The sequence below is a fragment of the Gallus gallus genome, chromosome 3 (genome assembly GCF_016699485.2).
Source record: "Gallus gallus isolate bGalGal1 chromosome 3, bGalGal1.mat.broiler.GRCg7b, whole genome shotgun sequence".
NCBI classification, from domain to species: Eukaryota; Metazoa; Chordata; class Aves; order Galliformes; family Phasianidae; genus Gallus; species Gallus gallus.
Window position 1 is genome coordinate 44,885,253 of NC_052534.1, and position 24,007 is coordinate 44,909,259.

At 40.4% G+C, this 24,007-nt stretch overlaps 1 protein-coding gene across 4 annotated transcripts in view; it reads left to right on the forward strand.

The window, feature by feature from the left end:
- AGPAT4 (1-acylglycerol-3-phosphate O-acyltransferase 4) overlaps positions 1-24,007 on the forward strand; it is an 89,977-nt gene that overhangs the window by 41,485 nt on the left and 24,485 nt on the right. For all 4 annotated transcript variants that reach the window (XM_046939193.1, XM_419616.8, XM_015284327.4 and 1 more), the window contains 2 exons: positions 15,019-15,188; positions 22,797-22,958. In XM_046939193.1, coding sequence (XP_046795149.1) covers positions 15,019-15,188; positions 22,797-22,958 — 332 coding nt within the window. The remainder of the gene's footprint in view (positions 1-15,018; positions 15,189-22,796; positions 22,959-24,007) is intronic.

A 24,007-nucleotide genomic window follows, 5' to 3' on the forward strand; every position in this document is an offset into this window, starting at 1 on the left:
ACATGGCTATGTACATAGGACCAAATATCCAGGAGTCAGTATGTACTTCTAATGAAAAGTTTTGATGAATGAACCTGCTGCTTATGGTAGGTAAGATAATAAAGTGATTGTATAAGCTTAACTTTTGACCGTCACTTCTAAAGGCACTTATGTTTTTGGGAGAATGTGGGAGATGTGCAGCTGTGAGGCTTTTAACAGTAGCTCTTCTTAATATTGCTTTGCTACTTTATAGTAGCACCTTTCCTGTACCATCCTTGAATGCTGTGGAAAATCTCTTATTGCATTTTTTTTTCTTCAAACAAACAAACTCATACTGTTCTTTGACATTTTCCAGACCTTTTCCCTAGCTCAAATGGGGTCTTAACCAAAGATGTGCAATGTGCTGATGCTGTACAGTTTGCTGAAGGTTCTAAATTGGCAAGCTAGCTACAGAAATCTTAAAAATCTCATCCTTCCTTCAAAATTGAAACATTTTTAATAGGATTTATCTGACCTTGCTTTTTGCAATGCTGTTCTTCATACAAATGATAGGAGATGTTAACCCTTCAGTATTCAGAGTTCTTTTACTGATTTGGTTATTTTTCCAGAAATTGAGTGCAAACTGATTTTCTCAGCTGAATTTTTATGAAGAAGTTTTCTTAACCACCAAAATATATCAATTAGTGTTTTAATTGTACACATATTGCCTTTTTGTGCTTACAAAGAAGGAAGGAGTTACACAGGCAAAATAATTGTGATACTTCTTCACTTTTCATATGTTCCTTGCTTATCTAGAGTTTAAAACTGAGAACACATTACATTTTCCCTTTATTATGAGACTTCATCTTCAATATATTTCTAAATGTTAAGAGTTCAGAAATTTTCTGGTTGAATTCAAGCCTTCCACGGAGTTTGTCTTCCTTGTGTATTCATAGGCTCTGACTCAGTGCTAGGGTCTTCATTAATTCATGCCTATAATTCAAGGTTTTCTAGCTGGTGGTTTAGATTTCCTTGGTTGTATTTTATATATTTTCCTGTAGGTGCACGCAGTCCTCAGATGAGAATTCAAAAGGCTGGAATGGCAGATCCACGAGTTTGATGTTTGGACTTAATTCTGAAAATAAGTTGTAGAATTTTCCATGTGGTAAACAAATGAAATAACCCATTATACAAGTGCAGGTGAGTAGAAGAGCAAGCGATGTCCTGGGACTATCCCATGCCTTGTGGGTAATACTGTAGGATTTAGTGACTTAGAGCTTATGTTTGGTGCTATGTGATGTGTAGGCCATGTAAAGAAGTCACTGAAAAGTTCTTTGTTGGAAAGATAGAAATTGGATCTCCTTTAGGAGTATGGTGGTATGCTAGGTTCTTCCTTCTGTTTTGTAGGAAATTGGAGTGCCATGATAATCTTCAGAGCTGTTTTTCAAATATTGTGCCTGTGAACAGTGTGAGAAGGCTGAAAATACTGTTGAGTAGTTTGACTTCGATTGGATGGAATGTAATGCTGTTGCTGACCTTCATAAATCATTAAGAGTCAGGATACATGATTCTGTGCTTTGTTACTAGCTCGTGTCCTTGACTTGTTGGTATGGGAAAGTCTGGTAGTCATAATCCCATTTTTGAATGAAAACCAAAAGAGAGAAAGGAAGCTTGTCTGCCATCATATATGCTCAGTCTGTTGTAGATGGATGGTTTTTGATGTAGGATGGCTTTCTTGAGATATGGAAAATAAACTTCAGTAGAAAAAGAAAATAGAATGGGATCAGCTTGGGCAGTTTTGCTGAACTGTGCTATTGCAATTGGAAGGTCATTCCTACTTCCCTCTTTGGTACCTTATTAAGTCAACAGCAAGGAACTGCATGCTGGCCATTGGGGGCAGCTCTGGTGATTGTCTGCTGATTGTTATCTGCACTGACTGGTCCTGTTGCCACGAGGAACTGCTGGTTTGTTGAAACATAGGAGTACTGCTAAATTCCTCGGGGAGGAAGGATAAGAGGAGCCCTCAAATGTGAGACAAATCTCTTTGACACGTGGCTGTTAAATAATTAATTTCCCCAGAGGGTTTGAAAAAAGCATTTCAAAACAGTGACTACTGAAGTTCTGTGTATGTGTTAAAGCCATCGTACTTGCAAGGCTGGCTTTGTTCCACACGCACTGTGACTTGGAGAGAAGCAGCAGTTTTGTAGGCAGCTTGTCCAAGGATAAAAGACAAAAAAGCGGTGAAATGAGATGTGTGAAGTGTGCAGCTGTTTTTTTCTTCCATAGGGGAGTGTTGCTTTTAACTTCTGATGTGGAGATGGTTTAAAAGGAACAGCGACTAAAGAAGTGAACAGCGTTTGTTTCTGTATTCCTCCACCTCTCCAGCTCTGGGTTGTGCTCAAGAAGGCAGCACCGGTTGAAACCTCTTGTTTCAAGAACACGTATGCAGACTTAACATTTCTTCTTCACGTGAAGAAAAAATGTGGTTTATGTTTTGTGGGCCTTAGGTTAGAAAGGGGAGAAAATCCGTTTGATCAAACCTGAGTGATCAGTGCACATTTTGAATGGGAGGGAAATGCAGGAGTGAGAGATGGGGCAAGCTGGCATGAAGTAGTGATGTGTCAGCACACAGGGCAGGGTCTGGGCCAGAGCTGGCTTGTGGCCGCAGCAGATCTGTTAGCTCAAGTACTGGAGGCGTGCCTTGAGGTACAAAGGTTCTGTCCTCTTTTAACCACAAGTTCTCACTGCCTATTGTATGTAGTACCCCTGTGAAGATCTGAAATACTCTGTAACTTCCAGGATTCTTTGAAAGCTTGTGCACTTAAGATCTTTCATTAAATCTGGTTCTGATTTTTGGTTCCCAAAGCAATTATAGCCTGGCTGCATTTCAGCAATGCAGGTGTGGCTGTACTCAGTCGGCAGTAGTTTTGCACCTAGTTCAGTACGTTTCATCTGACAACATGTTGATGAAGTTCCTTCAAAAAAATTGTGGAGCACTTTTATCAATAAGGCATTTGTCTTCATTCTGTAAGAACATGAAATGGATCACATTCAGGGAGCTGAGGCACAGAAAGCGCCTGCAGAAAGAACTGCAGTTTGTAATGTCTACCATCAGAATTTCAGCCAGGATGTTTCAATAATGCCAAGTATTTTTCACTTACTACTTTAGCCGATACACGCATGTAGTAAGTTTTTAATTCAGTGACTAACCAAGCATCGAGGTCAAATTGCCAAGAAGAACAAACCACAGATACAGCTGTAGCTTTGTAGTGAGTACGAAGAGTCTTTTCCTTATTTTGGGTTACTCAGTTTGCTGTAGCAGTGGCCGAACTAAAGTTGAAGATTATTTTTATACCAGCTGAGGATCTGGCCAACTTAAGTAAATGTCAGTGTATATTAAAAAAAAAAAAAAAGGTGGGGAGGAATGTGTATCATCAGTCTTGAGGAAAAAGTATTTAATTAAGGCTAACGCAGAATTCACATTTCGGCTTACAATTGCATTTGGTATTTATAGTTTACAAAACCATGTGGGTAGGATTGGATTTATTTGTTTTTCAATTTGATTTTTAACTTCACAACACATCTAATACATCATCCTGTCTCCTAATCCATGATTTTAATCTTAAACTTAGATTGGCAAATTACTGAAGTGTGTTGCCAGAAGGAAGGGAGGTTGTTATCATTTTAAACCGCACATTAATGTTCCAAACTATGTACTTATGAACTGTTCCTTTTAGCATATTACTCTTTGCCGGTCACTGGCTACCTCTGCACAGAGCATGCCTTTGAGCAGCTATCATTGTGCTCTGCTTACAGCAGCCTGTGTGTGCCCCAAGCTCTATGAAATACCTTCCCACCTGCTTTCCTGGAGACTCCTTCTTTGCAGCACTTACAGTGAGCTGCCTTTGCTCTACATCCTCCTGTGTATCTTCCTGTGCGTGATCACAGAATTGCTAAGGTTGGAAAAGACCCACAGGATCATCCAGTCCAACCATTCACCCATCACCACTGGTTCTCGCTAAACCATGTCCCTCAACACAACATCCAAACACTCTTTGAACACCAGCAGGCTCGGTGACTCCACCACCTCTCTGGGCAGCCCATTCCAGTGCCTGACCACCCTTTCAGAGAAGTAGTATTTCCTAACGTCCAGCCTGAACGAACCTTCCCTGGCGCAGCTTGAAGCCATTCCCTCTAGTCCTATCCCTAGTCACACGAGAGAAGAGGCTGACCCCCAGCTCACTACAACCTCCCTTCAGGTAGTTATAGAGAGCAATAAGGTCTCCCCTGAGCCTCCTCTTCTCCAGACTGAACAATCCCAGCTTTTAAGAAAAGTCTTAGAACTAAGAAAATGTCTTGGTTACCAGGGAAGAACAGTCTGCTTTTTGTAACTGGTAAAGCCTATTTTTCTGGTAATGAAATAAAAGAGGATGAGCCCTGAGCCTATTGATTATGTTGACAACATCAGCTAAACATGTGTTTGCAAGGAATGTTATTCTGTGCAAATAATTACAAGAATATGGCAGTAGTCATGCAAAAGCAAGAAGGTAGTATGCTTAGAAATAGCACATCTGTGTGTTACGATTGTACTAGTTAGACTACAGAGCAGAAAGCTAGTAATGCTTCTTTTGCAGGCACCCTTTCAGTTAGAGCAGATGACAAATTCGTGGGACCTTCACATCCTCTCCTGTCTGGAGCAAACAAGCTGCCAGCTTTCTGGGCAGGTCTGAATGCATGTAGATTCTTCTTCTAACTTTCTTCCTGCAATTAAGCTTGAGGAAATGTTAAAGTAATCACAATCAATGTGTGCTGCATTCTTTCTTTCTTTGTTTTATGAAGTATTTCTTATGTATTTATCTGTTTGGATAACTTGAGTTTGAGCAGTCAGACTCTGCACTCCGTGCAAGTGTCACAGCTTTATGAGTACTTGATGGGTATATTTGATCTGTCGTACTTTATTTTTAATTCATGAAAGCCATTTGTTTGACTTGTAGTTTGTGACCTTATTGTCCCTTCAAGGCACACTTGGTGAAAGTCACTGTTAGGAATTCAGAAACTAAAATAAGCATCAGGAGACATAGCTCTTTTCTCTCAAGACCTCACGTGATGAGATGCTGCAAGATTACAGGCAGAGACAGGGAATTCAGGGAATGCAAGTGAAAAATGAGTAATGGTTTTGTTCTGAACAATGTTCTCAAAGTGATAGAGGTTCAGTGGCTATTTGCCGTTAAATGAATGCTGAAGTAGCTGTAGTGGTATAATATGGGCACTAAGTCAACTTGTTTCCAGTCCTGAAATTCGGACAGATTTGCCTTTCATAGGAATACTTAAGTACAAGTTATCTGCCTTAACTCCTAAAATTACACTGTTAGTAGCATATTACTTCTGGTAATAAGTGGCTACTTATTCAGAAGCACAATCACCTGAAATCAAAAGTAAGTGGAAATATGAATGGAACCTTGGCTGCCACTACCATGGTTTTCTTGTTCTGCTGTTTTGTGCAGATTTTAATTCCTTCTGTTCTTATACCTCTATGAAATGTAACTATTAATAAGTAGAGGGTTTACTCAATAACACCGTAGATTTTCTTAGGTTTTAAATTACCTTTTGCTCAGTTTCCTAACTGAATTCTCTGTTTCTCCTGATTTGTGCTAAAGATTACTTTCTATTGCAGCTGGTAGTCTCTTATCATCAATTTTTCTCAGAAGTTAATTCCCATCCCTTTTTATCAGCAACTGAAAGTGAAGGTTGAACATGTTGAAGACATGGATCTAGAGCAATGAGAGCAGTAGGATTTTCTCTCTTGATGTGCTTTCTTGTTCTGAGCTGCTTTCTTTCTGAAGTCTAAATTTTGATTTGATTTGAGGCTTGGTCTGTGTAGAAATGAAGACATATGCTAGACATATGCTAGCAACATATGCTAGAAGGAGAGATTTGTGAAAATAGCTTCCACCACTATGTGCATTAAACGCAAAAAATTCACTTGAGTCAAATAACTTTTCTAATTGTTATATGATTTAATTAGTACTTGCAAACAATGCATATACCAAAAGAAAAAAAAAAGTCCCAGGAATGCGTGAGGTGTTCTGGGTCCTAAGAACAGACACTGCCAATAGCCCTCTAATTAAGGACTGCCAATGATTCATTATGTCAAAGAATTCAACTGTGATTGAGTGAATATTAGGGAATATTAAGACATCACTAACTTGTTTCATGTTCACTTTCGTGCATGCTCAGATTTTTAGATCTTTACCCTGGAAGGTGATTTTTGTCTGAGAACTGCCTTGTGCTGACACCTCCCTCCTTAAACCAGAAGGCTTTACCTGGGAAATGCTGGCTTCCTCCTCATCTGTGATGGCATAGCTTTGCAGTGATGGAAGAGGGGAGGTATTGGTGTATAGTGCAGACTGTTTGGAAAATATCATGCTTCTTTGCTACTGATAGGAAATAGGAATATCTTTAAAGGATCTAGAAGAAGCTTGAGAATATACAGATATCTGTGCTTCCAGTCACTTTACACAGCCGTTCTTGTGCCATTGGTATTTAGCTTAAATTGCTCTCTTTCCCCACTGCTAACCTCCCAACATCCTGAAGTGATATTTGTGAGGGCAATCCAATCCTCTTTCTGTGTGTTTTTTGATAGCTTAAGTGAGCCAAGCTGTTCCAGTTTCCTGTCACCCTGGTAGCCCTGGTCTACATCTGCTTTCTTTCAGGTTTTATTTCCTGAGCATGAATGTCTGTTACTGATGTGGTGGCCCAGAGATGATCTCACTATTGCAGTGAGCCATTCCTTTTCTTTCCAGAAAGAACATCCTAATGACATATTTTTTTCCTCATTATTGCTGCACAAAAAGAGTAGACCAGAACGTAAGCTAATGTTCCCAGATCCCTCTGTCCTGCATCATTCCTGTTTTATTAGTTCTGCAAGGCTTGTGCTATCCAAATTAATGCCATTTTTATTACCTTGCCTGTCAAGATTATCTGATTTGTAAAGTGTGTTCTGATTTTGTATCATTGATAAAACTTATTAATTTGCCTTTGGATTGGATACCTTAGTATCCCATGTCAGAAATGTTTCATGGAGATCCTTCTTTACCCAGGTTGAGTAAAAGATCACAACAGACAGTTGCACGTTTTAGCATGCTTCTCCTTTACAGCAGTGTACTAATCTTCAGTTTCTCTTTGATTTAATGGCAGTTTATTTTACCATACCATATGAGTGCCTCAGTATAGCCTGGATGTGTTAGATTTGGTGTCTCTCTTTTCTTCATAGAATGAGAATTATCAGGTAGTGTCATGTAAATCTGCTTCTGATAAGTTACATAGAGTGGTCAAAGCAGGTCCTGGGGATTTGATGATCAGAGGTCTGGAGCACCTCTCCTATGAAGAAAAGTTGAGGGAACTGGGCTTGCTTAGCTTAGAGAAGCCTCTGGGGGGACCTAATTGTGGTCTTCCGGTACTTGAAGGGAGCATATGAACAAGAGGAGGAACAGCTGTTTACGAGGGTGGATAGTGACAGGACAATGGGGAATGGTCTTAAACTGAGATAAGGGAGGTTTCGGTTAGATGTTAGGAGGAAGTTTTTCACACAGAGGGTGGTGATGCACTGGAACAGGTTGCCCAAGGAGGTTGTGGATGCCCCATCCCTGGAGACATTCAAGGCCAGGCTGGATGTGGCTCTGGGCAGCCTGGTCTAGTGGTTGGTGACCCTGCCCGTGGCAGGGGGTTGAAACTAGATGATCTTTGAGGTCCTTTTCAACCCGGCCCATTCTATGGCCATTCTATGATTTAACACAATCAGTTTGTGAAGTCTTGCCCCCTTACATGGGAATTGTTAGCCTGTGCTACAGAGCTACAGAGAACCCAGGGGAATAATCTGAGGAAGAGGAGATGCTTTGACATCTTATCTTGTCTTTGCATGAATAACAGTAAGCAGCAGCGTATCTGGTATTTTTTCTGTTTTTTTTTCTGTGGTCTGATTGACTGAACACAACTGGGATTAAGCAAAATGGATAATGTAAATGATGCAACTTTGAGGTCCAAAGTAATTTTTCTTGTTAGAACCAGTTGTCATGCAGGAGAAACTGGAAGGAATTTGTATGCAGAAATCCATCTTAAAGCTTAAAAGAGTATTGCAACCTTCAGGTTAACCTTCAGTCAGCTGTCCTCCGTTTGAATTTAATTTCTCTATTCACCTACTAGCCTGAGTTAGAGGAGAAGAAGGGTTGGTGGCTGTGGATCTGGGAAGGAGCACAGAAGAAGAAGAGCAATTGTCAATGGAACAGTGACGTTAGTTGGCAGTACACAGGAGTCATGGAGGTGACAAAAATTGTAACTTCATAATCATAATTTCTAGCTATCTTCTGAATGTTTTTGGTGTATCATAGACCAGACTTTCTTTGAGAGAAAGCAGTGTTTCTCTTTACAATTCATCAACTTTAATTCTTACTTAAGCTTCTAGGTATTTCTCTCCAGTGTATCTGAAAGTCTGATGTGAAGCTCTTGCTTTCTGGGAAGCACTTCAGATGACTGCTCTGTTAGCTCTCATAAAGGCAGGTTCTTGTGGAGTCTATTCTGAACAGAAGACTGGTATAAAGGCAGCATGAAGGTCTTTTGACTTCTTTCCAGATTGCAGTGAACAGCAGCGGATCTGTGGGCCAAGATCAATGTTTGGAGTTGGGCTTTCAACTCAAACGTCATTTTCATTTTTGTACCTCATCACCTTTGGCATAGTTATCAGTAAGTCACAAAGCTTAAAAAGAAAAATGAAATAGCATGTGTGCTCAGGACAGATTTATGTTGTTTCTTCTTCTCAATGTGATGGTCATGTTGTACAAGTCTTAAGAGTGAAAATATTTACTAAAAGCAGCTAAATGGGAACATGTCTCTTAAATTTAAGATATGCTGGCTTAAAGATAGTAAAACCTAGGAAAAAGAAAAAAATATTTTCAATGTGTTTAATCAAACAGGAAGTTGCTTAAAAGAAAACGTCCAGTAATTTACTGTGGTGGGTGAGGAATTACATCATCATTTCTGGATCCCTCCGTTGGTGATTTCTGTCCCTAAAAGCACAGCCATGCAAGTCTTTGAAATGTTATTCAAGGGAGTTGCCGACAGGATCTCCCACAGGGAGTGAGGCAAAAATCTCCAAGAGATGCATCCAATAGAGAGAGGGGTTTTTTTTGTTCTTGTTTTTGTTGCTGCTTTAAATTTGTGTGCGTGATTCTCTGCCATCACTCTCTACCCTTTTGCTAAAAACAAGTCTAAAGGTAAAAATGATTATATCACCTGATAGCACCTTGCCCACCCCCAATTACCCTAAGGCAAGAGAAGTGTGAGTTTTGGTTTCCTCTTCTGCTTAAAATGTTCTTCTTAAACATTTTTGTACTGATTGAAAAACAGGACCTCTGTGTTGGAGTGGGCCAGATTTCTCCATTGTATATCACTGTTGCTCCCATACTCACCTGCAGAGTAGAGAATGAGAATCTGCTTGGAGCAGAATGGGGAAGGCAGTGCCAGACAGAAAATGTGTGCAAGCTTTTTATAATACATCATCTCCTAGACATTCAGTAATGTTCCAGCTCGGAGCTCCAGTTATTCCTGTACCTAATCAGTGCAAGCTTAGAGCAGAATGCTGGTCTTCAGTTTTTTCTTTATAATTACTTGCTGCAGGGAATGAAGTAGACAACCAAAATAAATGAGTAGTGAGGCTGGATGGTGTAGTAAAGCACTGGAATAGCCTGTGCCAGGAGCTGTGGAGTTGTCAGTACCTGAAGTTCTTTGAAAATCTCCTCGGTAGCTTTGCAGTTGAGATGGTAGGTATCATCCAGGGTTTCAAACCTCTGGTCCAGCTAAAGAAATTTACTAATGAAAGTCATGCAAGGTCAGAAGAATAGTGTTAGCTGTTTTAATGACTCATTCTCTCAAAACTTTGAGACAGAAAATAACATCTCAGTAAATTGTGTGTTTCCCTTAAATATTTTTCAAGTAACTAGTTAGCATCTGTGATGTTCTCTTGTCAGTTGTTTGTTCTTGAAGTACAGGCCGTGAGGCAGATCAGATTGTGATACGGAAGGGGCAGGAAGCAGTCTAACCTCACAACGAGTAGATGCCATTATCTGTAGCAGGGTGTAGTTGTTGGGTTTTTGGTTTTGTTTTTTTTTCTTTCAGGGTAGAAAAACTAAACATTCTCAGGGAGACAAAGAATCAGTATTAGAGATTTGAAAGCCTGCTTTCTCCCTACAGTCAGCCCTTCGTGAAGCTGGTTGTAGCTTACTGCAGGAATGTTCCCTTCCAAGCAGATGTGAGAGATTTCATATTTTCTTCTGTTCTCCTGTGCGTGAATTGTGTGGAAGTGTCAGTGGAGGAGTTGGTTTGCAAGCTGAGAACTCTCGTGATGCGGGTGAATGTGAGTTGACCAGCCCAGTTGTGAAATTCAAACTCTAAAACCTCTTGAAAAAGTGGTAGGAAAAAGACTTCAGAAATTTTGGATCAGCCCTGGTTGGGAGCAAGAATTGTATTTTGTTTTTAAGTTTTTTTCCTATGTAAACTCATGTTTAGTTGCATAGTCTGGCTGGCATACAAAGAAAAGAAGGCTTTCACTGGTTGTCTGCTCTGTGGAGTTGGTAGGAGTGCATATATGAGTGACCTTGTGCTGTTGAGCTACCACAGGGAGCTTCTGGGTAATAAATTTCTGTGGCAGTTTCTGGGTGTAAGCTGGTGGCATGATGCAAGGGTACTGCAAACTGACATTACTAGTCATTGCTGAGAGCCATAGAGAGAAGGGATGTGGGGAGAAGGGAAGAGTGGAAGGATAAAGACAAATAAGTGTTAAGAACTGAAAGGCTGTAAATGTTATTTACAAAAGCATTCAGTTTCTGCTTTGTGTCCCTGCAGCAACTGCAGGAATGCACCAGAGAGAAATAGGCATGTGAGGTGAGGAGTAGGGACGTACTTCTGCAGTACTTAATTCAAACACACATCCTGGTCACGTGAAGCCTGCAGAATCAAAGGTATATACAGAATTATTTTTGTCTGTGCTTCTTTGAAACATACTTGAGACTGAACATCTGAAGAGCTCTATGCATGTGGCATACCTGTGTAGTGAGATGCCTGATGCATTATTCATTTTGTTCAAATTGTTGGGAAAAACTTAAAAATAGAGAAGCACTTGAAAGGAAAGGACTTTGAAGATATATATATTTTTTCCCCCTCAGGTAAAGTTGGCTTTTTCTTCAAGAGGGGCCTCATAGTCATCATCTCTATTTTTTTTTCTTTTGTTTTAGGCAACAGACTTAATGACAGTAAAGATGAAAGAAGAGAAAATCCTGTCTGGCAGTCATTTGTTCTCTCATGGCTAATGTTGCTAGCTAAGCAACAGACAAGAAGCTGTTGCTAACTTTCTTCTCAGTGTTCTGCCCTAAAATATGATTGTAGATTCTGTAAATGTTTGCAAATGTTTTTTGTTTTTTTAGTTATTTAGTTTTCCTGTGTTTGGGGGAGTTTTGGGCAACTGATGAAGGGTTTCTCTGGCTATGAAGCATCCTAGGTCCAAGAGATGCTCTCCTTTCAGAGTCTGGCTCTTAGGCAACTCCAGGGTGGCTCCACTCTGTGTCCACCCCTTCTGGTGACAGGGAGGGCACAGGTGCAAACAATTCGCCTGTGCTCCCTACGCCAGCCACAGCCCTCACTGGGTGCTCAATTACCAGTTCAGGCCATGACCTAACAGTTCCCTTACACCTGCTCTGATCAGAAATAAACAGGGGGCTGACAAGTCAGTCACCTATCTGTACCTTCAATGTATTTATGTCATGTTAAGATAATGTTATTTGAATAGGGATCACCTATTAGCCTGTTTTAACACTGCTAGATAAAATTCATTCATGTCACTGGTGCCTGTTCTGTTCTTCATTGTGCAGCACAATGTCATCTAAAAGCTTCAGGCAATTAATTGAGCTAATGATGACTGAACATGTAGAAAACTTGTTCCTGACTGTTCTCTGTTTTCATTCGCTAGTTGAGGCCAGTGGGGGATCTAAATGGAAAGGATTTCAGAAGTTGTTCAAAGACTGGCCTGCTTTTGATCTCCTCTGAGGTGAATGAGGATGTGTGGTGCTCTGGGATTTACCTGAAGCCAGGAGAGCATCTCTCATGCTTCCAGCAGAGACATATGCCCTGAGAAAAGGGTGCTATTCTCTGAGCAAAGAGCAGTGCCTTACCTGAGACCTTTGCTTTGACAGAGAAGTATTGTGACAGCTTTGACAGGAAGCAAACGTCTTTTATCACCCTTTAGATCTCCTCAGGATGTGGGTTCCTCAAGGACAGCCACTGCTTTTTTAATTCCCTCTCCATTGAGATAAAGCTCTCCAAACTTCTTGCCCCACACTAGAGAAACTTTCCTGAATAAAGATTAAATTCACAAATCCGGTAGTCAGGATTGTAGTTACAAGCAAAACAAATATGAAGCTTAACTCTTGCCTGCACTTGATAATAGGATAAGCAAATAGGAAGCTAAACCCTGTGTGATAGTCACTAGGAGGTTGCTGAGGAACTGTTCTCCAGCTTCTAAGTACAGCTTTGTTTTAAACTGCTCTCACTGTCCTGTCTCTCCTACTATCTGTTTCTTAAAGTTTTAGGAATAAATCTGACTGCTAATCCAGAGCAGTTTTGAGGCATTGAACACTGATTTTCTTGTTGCAGGCTTTTTCCACACCCCTGTCCACTCCCTTTGCTTAACTATTTTATCAGGGAAAGATGTACAGATGTATTTCATATTAATAACTCCCCTTGGCTCTGCACACTTTGCCAGCCAATCCCTTATCTTTGCCCTGGGGATGGCAGTTCTGCATCCTGTCTGAGCTATTGGCTTTGCTATGAATGATTGATAAACTCGTGCCAAACACAGAGTGCATCTGTTGTAGCGGAACATACAACTGCTACTTCTGACAAGTTAAAAGGATGATGCATAAGGTGTACGTGCAGCAGACCTGATTGCAGATGTCCAAGATACTTTCTAGTCTATAATTGTACCATTGTTAGAAGTTCTTCTGTTTATAGTTCTTATAATTGATTCACAATTGCTTCTTTTTCACCTGCTTGCCACTTAATTCATGATTTTAGATGCCGCTTCTTCTTGTTTGTTTATCTGTTTGACAAATACCGTAGTGAATAGCAATGTAATTCTCAACAGAAAATCAAGAGCTTTACCGTGTGATATATAATGTGATCTCTGTTTAATTATAGGACGTTGACAGGGTAGAATTTGGAGAAGTTCCATGTGAAAAGGAGCATGTCTGTAGAGAAGATGTGAATAGAATCAAAGAAATACAGTAAAACAGAAAGTTTTAAATTGAGCCTCTCAACATTCAACTTTTGAACCTTGCTCCATATCTCTGACTTGTTCCTCAAGGCCTGTTTCTGGGGCTTGGGGGAGGATGTTTCTAAATGCTGAAGGGTCATTTTCAAAGACACTTAAATGTGACTGAACAGTGGTGACATTTGGACACCAGTCTCACTTGAGGCCAAATAAAAATTATATTACACAGAATATGTAAAAAGCAGAAGGGTGAAGCAGTCTGGAGGGGTACTCATGTTATACTTACATGGACAAAGTTAACTGACTTTTGAAAGTTGAGTGGAAGTGAGAGGATTGACCCTGTGCCTCAGTGCCCACTGGAGGCTGGTGTTCTGAGTCCTGCTGGCTGGCTCTGGGCAGCCCAGCCCATCTCAGGGTTTATGTTGGGACAGATATTTGCGTGGCAGAGGTGACTGGGGGGACAAAATGAGCTAGCTTCAGTGTGAACATTAACCTGTGTCTGTTTCTAGATCTGACTCTGGGTGGCTTTAGGAAGACTCTGATGTGTCAGGGCTGTTTCTTTTGTCAGAGTTTGTTAATGCCAGTTTCATGTAAGTTCTGGGCATTTTAAAGAAACTTGAAAACTATTAGAGCGGAGGAGGGAAAACAGAACAGTAACACCATCAGCTGAATAAAATAAGGCAATGACAGAAGAAAAAAAAACCTTACAACCAGGAAATCCCACTGACATAGGTGCTGACAGGTACCATTCATGGATGCATGTCCACGTTGTTGATTCCAGCCGTCAAATTAAAATGCAACCTTTCAATTTACTGTGGTGACATTTGAATCCAGGCCCTAGTTTTGGTCACCTTGAACAATACAGAGGCTTTCAGAATGGAGGATTTAGTCCTGACACAGTGTAGCGAAAGCCGGTATCAATGTTTTCTCCCAGTTGTCTGGGAACGGGCATTGCCTTGGAAGGAACTTTCCCACGCAGCAGCTCTTCGGTTGTGTATGCGCTGAAGTCTGCTATGTCTGCATGGCACCTCAGGCAACAGTCCCCTTGGGAATGAGTTTTTCTGGGTGAGTTTGAGGACCAGTGCCTTCTCTGGGTATGCCTTGAAGGGGAGAGTGCTGTGGGTTTGCCACCTCTGGCTCTTTGCTTGGGACTGCCATTGGACTACCAGCGTGAGCAGTCAGACTGAATACACAATGCAGTTACTGGCTGTACTATCACTGGTGCTACAAGTAAGACTTTCTGAAAGCACTGCAGTTTGAGCCTACCTTGCCTGGAGCCAAATGATCCTGATATGGATTGAGGTCCTGTTTGCTGTCAGTGCTTCACAGAAGTTTTGTGTGCAGAACTCCTAGGAGTACAGGAACCTGTGTGGAGGGGAAATAGGCCTGTTTATTCCTCCTGCAAGCTTGTTTTCATCTTCATGTGCTTTTTTATTTTTATTTTTATATTTTTTTTGGTAGTACTGTAAACCATAAATGTTTCTTTTACATGTATTTTGATAATACAGTGTTTAATATTAAATTTGTAGTTTTCAAATAATTGAAACTGCTTTTCTCAGTGTCGCTGTGGAAAATTCCTTCTCCTGCCATGCTACTTCCTTATTTCCCTCGTCTCTCCTGCTCCCTGCTGTGCCCTTTTTTTTTTTTACCATGAGTTGTTGAGGCAACAGGTGTTTTTCAGTACATTACTAATTTGTGACTGCATATAGTTTGTACCTTCGTTTATTTTTTGTTCTTTATTTTAGAGATGGTAATGTTACTGGAATGGTGGTCAGGCACCGATTGCACCCTCTACACCGATCCAGAGAATTACCACAAGTATGGGAAGGAGAATGCCATCGTAATTCTAAATCACAACTTTGAAATTGACTTTCTCTGTGGCTGGAATTTCTGTGAAAGATTTGGAGTCCTGGGGGTAAGTTTTTGATTAGCATTTTAAATAAGCTTCCTCTTCTTGGATGTGGGGAAAAAACACACAAGTATAATGTTTGGTTTATTTGTAATTGTTGTGGCTTAACCCCAGCAGGCAATGCAGTACCACACAGCTGCTCACTCACTCTCCTCACAGTGGGATGGGGTGAGAATCAGAAAGATAAAATTGCAGGAACTCGTGAGTAGAGGTGAACACAGATTGCTAGGTAAAGCACAAGATGCATACACAAGTAAAGCAAAAGAAGGGATTTATTCACTACTTTCTGTCAGCAGGTAGATGTTCAGCTACTTCCGTGAAGACAGGTCTTATTACATATAATAGTTTCTTGGGAACACAACCGCCATTCCCCTGAATCATTACATGCTCCCACCCTCCTTTTTATTTCATCCAGCTTATACTGCTGAACACAGAACCTTCTGATCAGTTTTAGTCAGCCGACCTGATTGTCCACTCCAAGCTTCTTTTGCATACCTAGGCTCCTCACTGGCAGGGCAGCATGAGGAGCTGCAAAGTCCTTGACAAAGTGTAAGCACTGCTCTGCAAGAATTGAAACATCCTAAATCCAAAACGCAGCACTATACCAGCTACAATGAAGAAAACTAATCTTATCCCAGCCCAAGCTGGCACAAGAAGGGAATATATCTGTTCACATTTCAGTCAGCTCTTGTGCACACTAAGCAAGATGAACTTAAATCAGTTCAGTGGACGTACATGGAGACCAAGATTTCTTGGATGTTCATAGAAATTTCTGTAAGTATTGCAGTTAAAACTAATGAAGACTTTTAACCTGTGGAGATTTTACTTTTGTTTCTTTCTGTGTGCTTGCTAGGTACCTATTGGATTGATTGCGCTGCAGAAGGGTGAGCTGCTCTGTGCTTCTTTCCCAGTAAACTGTAGAATTTCTTTCCCTTTAGAATCATCTTGCAAATCCAGCTAACACACAGCTAGAGCTTGAATCATGAACACTCTTCTGTCTCTAGAATGAAAGAGCAGCCTGATGACGTGAAAGAAGTAACCAAATGACAACTAATGAAGAGTGGATGAATTAATTATCAGCAGCTGAATATACTATTATGTAAGGCTAGGAGTACATCAGTTTGTCTTGTTTCACCTGTCAGTTCATGGAGATGATTCTAGCACCTCTCTTTAGCCAGTTTAACTTAATTCTATGATGGTAATGATAATTTTTACCTACAGTGGATTTAGAAAACTGTTTTACTCTCCTAAGAACACAGACTAATGCCTCACTTTGGCAGTCTTCTATAGCATCTTCTTTTGACTTTGCTACTGGCTGTTGTCATAAGTCCTAAACTTGATTTGTGTGAATGTGACTTCTTTGAGCTGTTCTTCTCTGAGCCTTTCCTTTGAGCACTTTGCTTTTTCTGTATGCTTAGGCACCACTTTGGCCCCTTTCAAATTATAGTCACGAGGTCTGCTTTAAAGCAAACAAAACAAAAACAAAACAAAACCACCACAGAACACACATTTAAAAGTCCTGCTTATCGCTGACGTGGCTATTGACTTTGGGTTACTGGGGAACAATTCTACCGTCATGTCTGGGGCTCAAGCTCAGAGCCTGAGAATATCATCAAAGGTAACAGTAGATGTAGGGAAACTTGTTCACAGCAGACATGCATTCTAAAAGCGTTCTCCCTCGTTATTCAGTGGTGCTTGTTATACAGTGCTGCTTTAGGCTTACAAAATTAAACGGACTACCCCAGTGACTGCAGTTCTGTAGATAAAGCTATTGTAGTTAGTCAGGACCTTCTTCGGAAGGTGCCACTGTAGGAAATTAAAGGATTGTTTCAATACAAACTAGTAAGGGCCTACAAGGTCAAAGGTCTTTTGTTTTATGTTGCTGCTGTCTGGTTGGATTGAATTTCATTAGTTTTAATGACATTTTAATAGTTTTCCCAAGATAATCAGGATTATGTTTTAATTTTGTATATTGCTGCCTACACATAGGAAAACCACCACATAAACTATTGCACAATTACTGTACTGCATTAACTGAAAATAGTTCTTCTTGTCTTTAAATGCTGAGTTATTATTCAATTTGTATCTTTGCTAATCTTAGAATTCTTTTAGGAGCTGATACATCATTTTGTAATTATTTTTCAAACTGTTACAGTCTTGATTAATGGACTGTGGTTTTACTTCCCAGAAAATATTCCAGGAGGAGATTGTTCCCATGTGCTCTTATTTGCGTAGATGTCTTGACACAGGAAAGCAGTACGTTTCCCTGTAGGGGTATCTAGTCAAGGTTCATCGTAAGCTAGGTTCAAACCAAACAGACACTAAAACTGGCACCTCCCCACCCAAATTTTCATCCTAAGTTAGTTTCCTAACTGGATTTACTGCGTTGGCTTCCTGGTACCTGGTTTGGTGCAACACAGGAGTGGATGGATGCCTAGGAATGAGGGGCGTATCTCGATGTGACTTCATGCTGCCTTACACCAGCTTGCAGGGTACAAAACTGCAGGATTTGTTGTGACAGCACAGTTAAGAATGTAAGAGCCATTATGCTGAGGGCTAGTCTTGCCCTGTCTTCTAACAGAAGCAAGAAGCAGATGTTTGGGAAAGAGTTGCAAGAACAAGGCGAGCATACAGAAAGATTTCTAAGGGTTGTGCTAGCCTTTAGCAATGTGTGGCTCAGGGACTTTGTGAGTCAATGGGGCTTTCTATTTAACATGGTTTAGTTTTATACTCTGCAAAGTGTCTATGTGGACTTTTTAGGCATCTACCAACATCTCACTAAGCCAGTGTTGTGTCCCCTGCTGTTGAAAGTTTGTGCATGACACCTCCAGTGTCAGTTTTGGTACTTGTCTGCCTGGTGCATCATGTTTCAGGCACCCCTTCTGTCTCATGTCATACCTAATTCTATGAAAAAAGGAGAGATGGCTGGGGAGGATGAAGAGAAAGAAGATGAAGACAAATCATGGCCAGAGGAGTGGGACTGATTGGGTTTAGCTGAAGAAGGCAGAGAGAATGGTGGTGTTGTAGTGCACTGCTGTATGTTACAGCTGTGGTACACAGTAAGCGTGCTGTTAACGATAGTGCAAGTATGTGTTCTAATTCTGTTTTACACCTTGAACTTGTGTTAAATGAAACCAATAAATTCTCATTGGTTTTTTTTAATGTTTGTTTGGGTTTTCTTTGTGGTGGTGGTGGTTTTGCTCATACTAAAAGAAAATTAGACTCCCTAAAACTTTCTAGTCTTTCCTGGCACCAGAAAAAAATATATATTTACCTTCTCCTGTACTTATTGATTAATTTTTTTTATTATTATTATTATTTTTTGTTAATGCAATATGACAACTATCCCTGCTGGTCTTTATTTGCAACAGATGTTCAATCTGTGCGTTGTTCTTCTCCTTTCACCTCTCTTCTTCAGACTGGCTTTCTCTTCTGTCTTTATGGCTAAATTGATACAGTCCCATTGGGTTTATAATATTCTGTTACTGTGGTTTTGATTCTGTTCGTCTTTGTCTTTCACTTTTTCAGGGAGATGAGCAGAGAGGAAATTTTTGGTGGAGGGAGCTTAGTCTCTTGTATGCTGGTGTTAGGTTTGTGCTACCATTTCTTCTTGTCATTATTTGATCCTTATGCCTAGATGGCATGAGGTTCTCTACTTTCATGAAAGATTTATTTGTCTACAGAAGAAAACCTGGCAAGAAGAGCCAAAGGAGTCGCTAAGAACACACGTATGCTTGTATGTTTGGGATGGGATGGAACAGGGTAAAAAAGGAACAAAGAAACATTTATTTTACTTTTTAATTACTTTCTTTAATATGATATCCTTGGAGCACCCATTCAAAGTGCTAGGAGGTACTGGCTTGACAGTGCTGAGTGAGAGCCAGAGACCTATTCATTTAGAGCGGTGAAGGCAAAAACCACATCAAGAAGCAATTCTGTGCTTGCTTTTTCTCTTGCAAGTTATTTTAAGCCGTAGATTATCTTGCTTCTTGCAGGTACGCTCTATGCAGCTGAAGCTACTAGCGTGTGTTAGCAGCACCAAACTGTAGAAGACTTTTGGTGGTTGTTGGAAATTAGGAGAAGGAAGCAGACTTCATAAAGCCTAGAATCAAGACAAAGTCACGTTCTGTGTAAGATGTTATTCAGAACTTGCACCAAAAACATACTGGTATACTCCCTGCCAGGGTATGCTGGACTCTTCTCATTCGTTGCTTTATATAAGCAAGCAGTGCCAAATTACCTTTTTAGTCATTTTAGTAACTCTTTTCCTGAGATTATACCAGCAAAAATTACCTTCACTTTAAAGCTAAATCTACTCATTCATTTTCCACTGAACACAGGTATTGCTTAGCCTGTGTAGTCATTTTTAACCTTAGTTATCTGTTCCGTATGCCAGGAAAACCAAATTTTAAATAAAAGGTATTTATATTGAAGCTTGCTGTTGGAGAAACTGAGCATGACTGATAGGTGTCTTTCCCTAGGTTGCTGTATGGGAATGATAGATGTGTGAATACTGATTACTTTTTAACACTCGTTTGTTTGTACATTTTAGTATATTAATAGAAGTTACATGATTGTTCATGCAGTTAGACAAAAACACATTATTGTTTGTATTTAATACAGCATCTTAGCATATACTTAGGCGTACATCCACTAAAATATTACAGTTACCTTTCCTACATGGAAAAAAGCATGGGTCCTCCCCTCCCCCTAAAGAAAAACATCTTCCTGTCTTTGTGACCTAATACTATAATTTGAAAGAGTGTTTCAGAAATAGAGCAAACAATTATCAAAAGTATGTCAGCAGTGAGGGCAGCTGATAGAGGAAATAATTTACGACAAGTTGCCTGATGCTACTGGCTGGCAGCTACAATAAATTCATGTTGAAATAGTAGAACAAATTTTTTTAGACATCCTCAGCTTGCAAGGAGATTTCGGGGCTGTGGCACTCTGTGATTAAAAGTTGCTGAATAACTGAGGCTGGAGACATAGATCAGCAAAGCTGTATGAACATATTTAAAATGACCTTTTAAAATCAAGTTTTGTATGTGACACAGCCGCAAAATTCTCCTTGTGCGCCAATTTCTATCCAAACTAACTTGGTGAAAAGAAATTAACCTGTGTTAAAATGTTATAACCATAAATAAGCTGTCCCCGTCCAGCAGTGATTTCATGAGATGTCTGTTGGAATTACAATGCTCCGAGCAGTGGCAATGTTTAATTTCCTTCAGGAAGGCAATGTACATTTCATAAAGAAGTGACAATTTACTCTATTCTGTTGAGTGAGCTGAATTTAAGGGTTAGAGGTGACTGTCACATATTTTCCAAAGCTCTTTGGTAAAGGAAAAATTGGTGGCAGAAATGAACCACATCTGCGTTCTTCCTGTTGTGTTTACACGGGAGCTGTGCACATGTAGACAGCTGAGACAGAGCAGACTGTAGCTGTTGTTATTGTAAGAGAGATGAGAGCTCCTGAAGGCCAGGCCTAATACATTCCTCCCACAGCAGAGCACTCCTACCAGTGTGGTGACTGCAGAGCTTCCTTTTGCCAAATACTTCTGTGCCATCAGTCTTCCTTCTACTTCTGGGGTAGGTGAGCTGCACAAAACAGCGTTAGGTGACGTAATTCCTTTTTTATGTGCACTTAAGGAGATGTGCGTTCACATTCATCTGAAGTGCACTTCTAGATTTCAACAATGACTTTGGCACAGAAAATGCAGAGGAGTGTGACCTGTAGAAGAGTTCAAACATCTGCTCTGCTGCTGTGGTCACGCTGTACCCTGTGGCACTGCAGCTCACATCAGGCATGTCTGTTTCACTTTGTTTTTTGAGGGTGAATGAGGTGTGACTGCTGCTGTTTGCATGATTAATTGGTAGATTCTGTTAGGATTCCAGATGGGCTGCTGGCTAATGGCCGACCTGGTTGTGACTAAGGTGTGGGTAGCATTTCCCTAAGGTTTTGTCCTGTTTCCCTCATCTGGGAACACTTGGCATCTTTTGGGCGTTTAGTGGGCAAAGCTTTGGCTCAGGTATCTTCCTCAGTCTTGCACAGGAGACGGGAATGAAAGAGCTTCTGTACTGGTGTGTGTATTTTCATTGGGCATTCCACAAGGCCTATGACAAAAAAATGCTCCATGGAGATTTTTAAAAGTGTATACTGAAACTGTTTTGCTTTATTTTGGAAAAAAGAGGATATCAGAAGTAACTGAGAAAAGAAAAAGCAGTACTGTGGCAAAAAAAGTTTGAGAGCTAAGGAAGATGGTGGGAGGAAAGCCTTTCCCTGTGGCTAGTCTGGGAAAATGGAAGAGGAGGCTGGGCTCAGTGCTACTGCTGCTGTGCAGCATGGATTAATGTCCAGGAAAAACTGAAATTACAGAAAGTCTGCCTCAGCTTCAGCTACTGAGTCTTCCAGCTGCTCCTTGTGGGAGAGCAGGCCTTGGGGGCATGGTCTGGGCCCACTCAAGTCTCCAAATGTCTGAGAGAGAGAACTTTATTAGAGTATTAAATTATTTGACGGCATTAATTCTTGCATTCTTAGGAATTGAATTCTCATGTCTTTTTTTTGCACTTCTGTGTAACAGTCACTTGGAAGCTATTTATGTGCATTTGCCTTCCAATCCTATGAGCTTTTAGATCGCTTAATTATTTAAGGTATTTTCCTTCCTCGAGGAAAGAGAGCAGATGAGAGAAATGAACTGAGATAAAGAATTAGGTCAAGTCTCTTCTCCTAGTAACCAAATGAACAACAGCAACTAAGAATGAAAATAAAAGCAAATAATAGTTGCTCGTAATTTCTACGAGCAAATAATCTCTTCTAGTCAGATGCCATGTCCTGGAATCCATCTGCAGTGCACAAGCATGATACTGCTTATAATGATATCACAGATAGTGACTGGATTGTGTAATTGCTCCTGCTATCCTCTAGGAAAATGCAGCTATCTCAAGAATTGCTGAAATAATTTTTGTGTACACACACACACGCACAGTGGCATAATGATTTATCCACTGGATGGGAAAGTGAGACACCTCACCAATGCAGGGTGACTTGAAAAGTAGAAAATGAGCAATTGGAGTCAAATCTGCCTAAAGGAGAGTGGTTCTGAGGTAATCACAGCACTGAGTTCTAGAGTAAGATTTGAGATTTGAAATGAGTTGAACCCTTGATAAGCAATAGACTTGTTATGCGGTATATGGATAGATCACTTCAGTGCCCCCAAACCTGTGAGGCAGGAGTGGTGCTTATTTTATTCCAGAAGAATGCTCTGAAGAGAAATTCACTGGTATAAGTATTTCTGCCTTTCCATAAACAAATCTGAACACAAGGGAAGTATTTGTATTGCTGCTGCTGTTTCTAGTGTTGTTTAAGATTTCCTACATCGAGAAAGCATTTGAAATGCAGATGTATGCCTGTGCAGTCTTTATGAGTGTTTAGTAAATTTGACTGTTGTGTCATACAAGCAAATTTTTTCTTTGTTTTGCTTTTGTACTGGTTTTAAAGCTGGAACAGATCGATATATGAATCAATATCAATATCTAGCTATGCATGTGCCATGTCCAAACAAAACTCAGTGACTGGTGGGATTCTGTCTCACTTCCTTTCACTCTATCTTGCAGAGTTCCAAAGTGCTGGCAAAGAAGGAGCTCTCCTACATGCCTATCATTGGCTGGATGTGGTATTTCCTGGAGATAGTCTTCTGCAAGCGTAAGTGGGAGGAAGATCGGAAAACAGTTATGCAGAAGTTGCTGAATCTCCGGGACTACCCTGAAAACTTTTGGGTGAGTGATGACTAATGAGAGGAGTGGGAAGTGCTGCAGTGCCTGGAAGAATGCAAGTGTAGGTAGTGTCTGTTGGTAACCACGTTGCTTCCGAGAACTTTGATTCATGAACTTCCTAGCAGTATCTGGAGAACATTACGAGAGAGCTGAATTCTATCTTGAATTTCTGATACAAAAGTCTAACCTGTCTATTTTCTACCTCTGTGAAGCCTTATGGGTGTTATTTGAAAAATGTCCCCACTGTGATCAATAATAAATTTTCACAGTATCACAGAATTGTAAGACTTAGAAGGGACCGTTAGAGATCATTGAGTCCAACCCCTCTTCTAAGGCAGATTCCAGTTCTCTAAATATAGGAACTGGAGGAGGGGTGCCTGTGCTCTATCACTTGCAAAAGGTGTTGAATGCATTTTTGCAGACGTAGGCAGTTCAGTGCTAATTGGTAAAGTCAAATTACCACCATCTTCTATATGCTGCTATAAAGGGATTTCTGAGAAGAGGCTATGCCTGTAATAGGAAATATTTAGTTACTGTTGTACAGCTGGATTTATTCCAGTGTGGTGGAATGATATAATGTCTAAAGGCATAGTGGTAGCACCTTGTAGCTAGAAAGGCGGAGCGTGCTAGATGTGTTAGGAGGATTTTCTCAGCAGTTTCATTATGTTTCATCTGACTATTTAACATGATGCATGTTATAAGTGAATAAAAGTGCTCCTGGATAGGCTGGATCTGAAGCTGGAAATTTGGACAGGTTTCTTTAGTTTCTTTCTCTAGTGGGCTAAATTTTTGCTGTGGGTTATTGAGACTTTGCTGGTGCAATACATACTGCTCTCTGATGCATTAATTTGGATTCAGGCTTGGCAGAAAGCATGTGAGCATGTGGTAAATCTCCAAAGATCCCTGTGGTCTCCCTTTCCTGACACTGACAAAATTGTAATTCATGTCTGAGCAGTTAAACTGTAATTCATAAGGGATTGAGGCTTTCAGTTCTCCTGCATCTACTGCCCTACATATGTTATCAGCCCCGTCCTTGTCATCAAAGGTAGTAT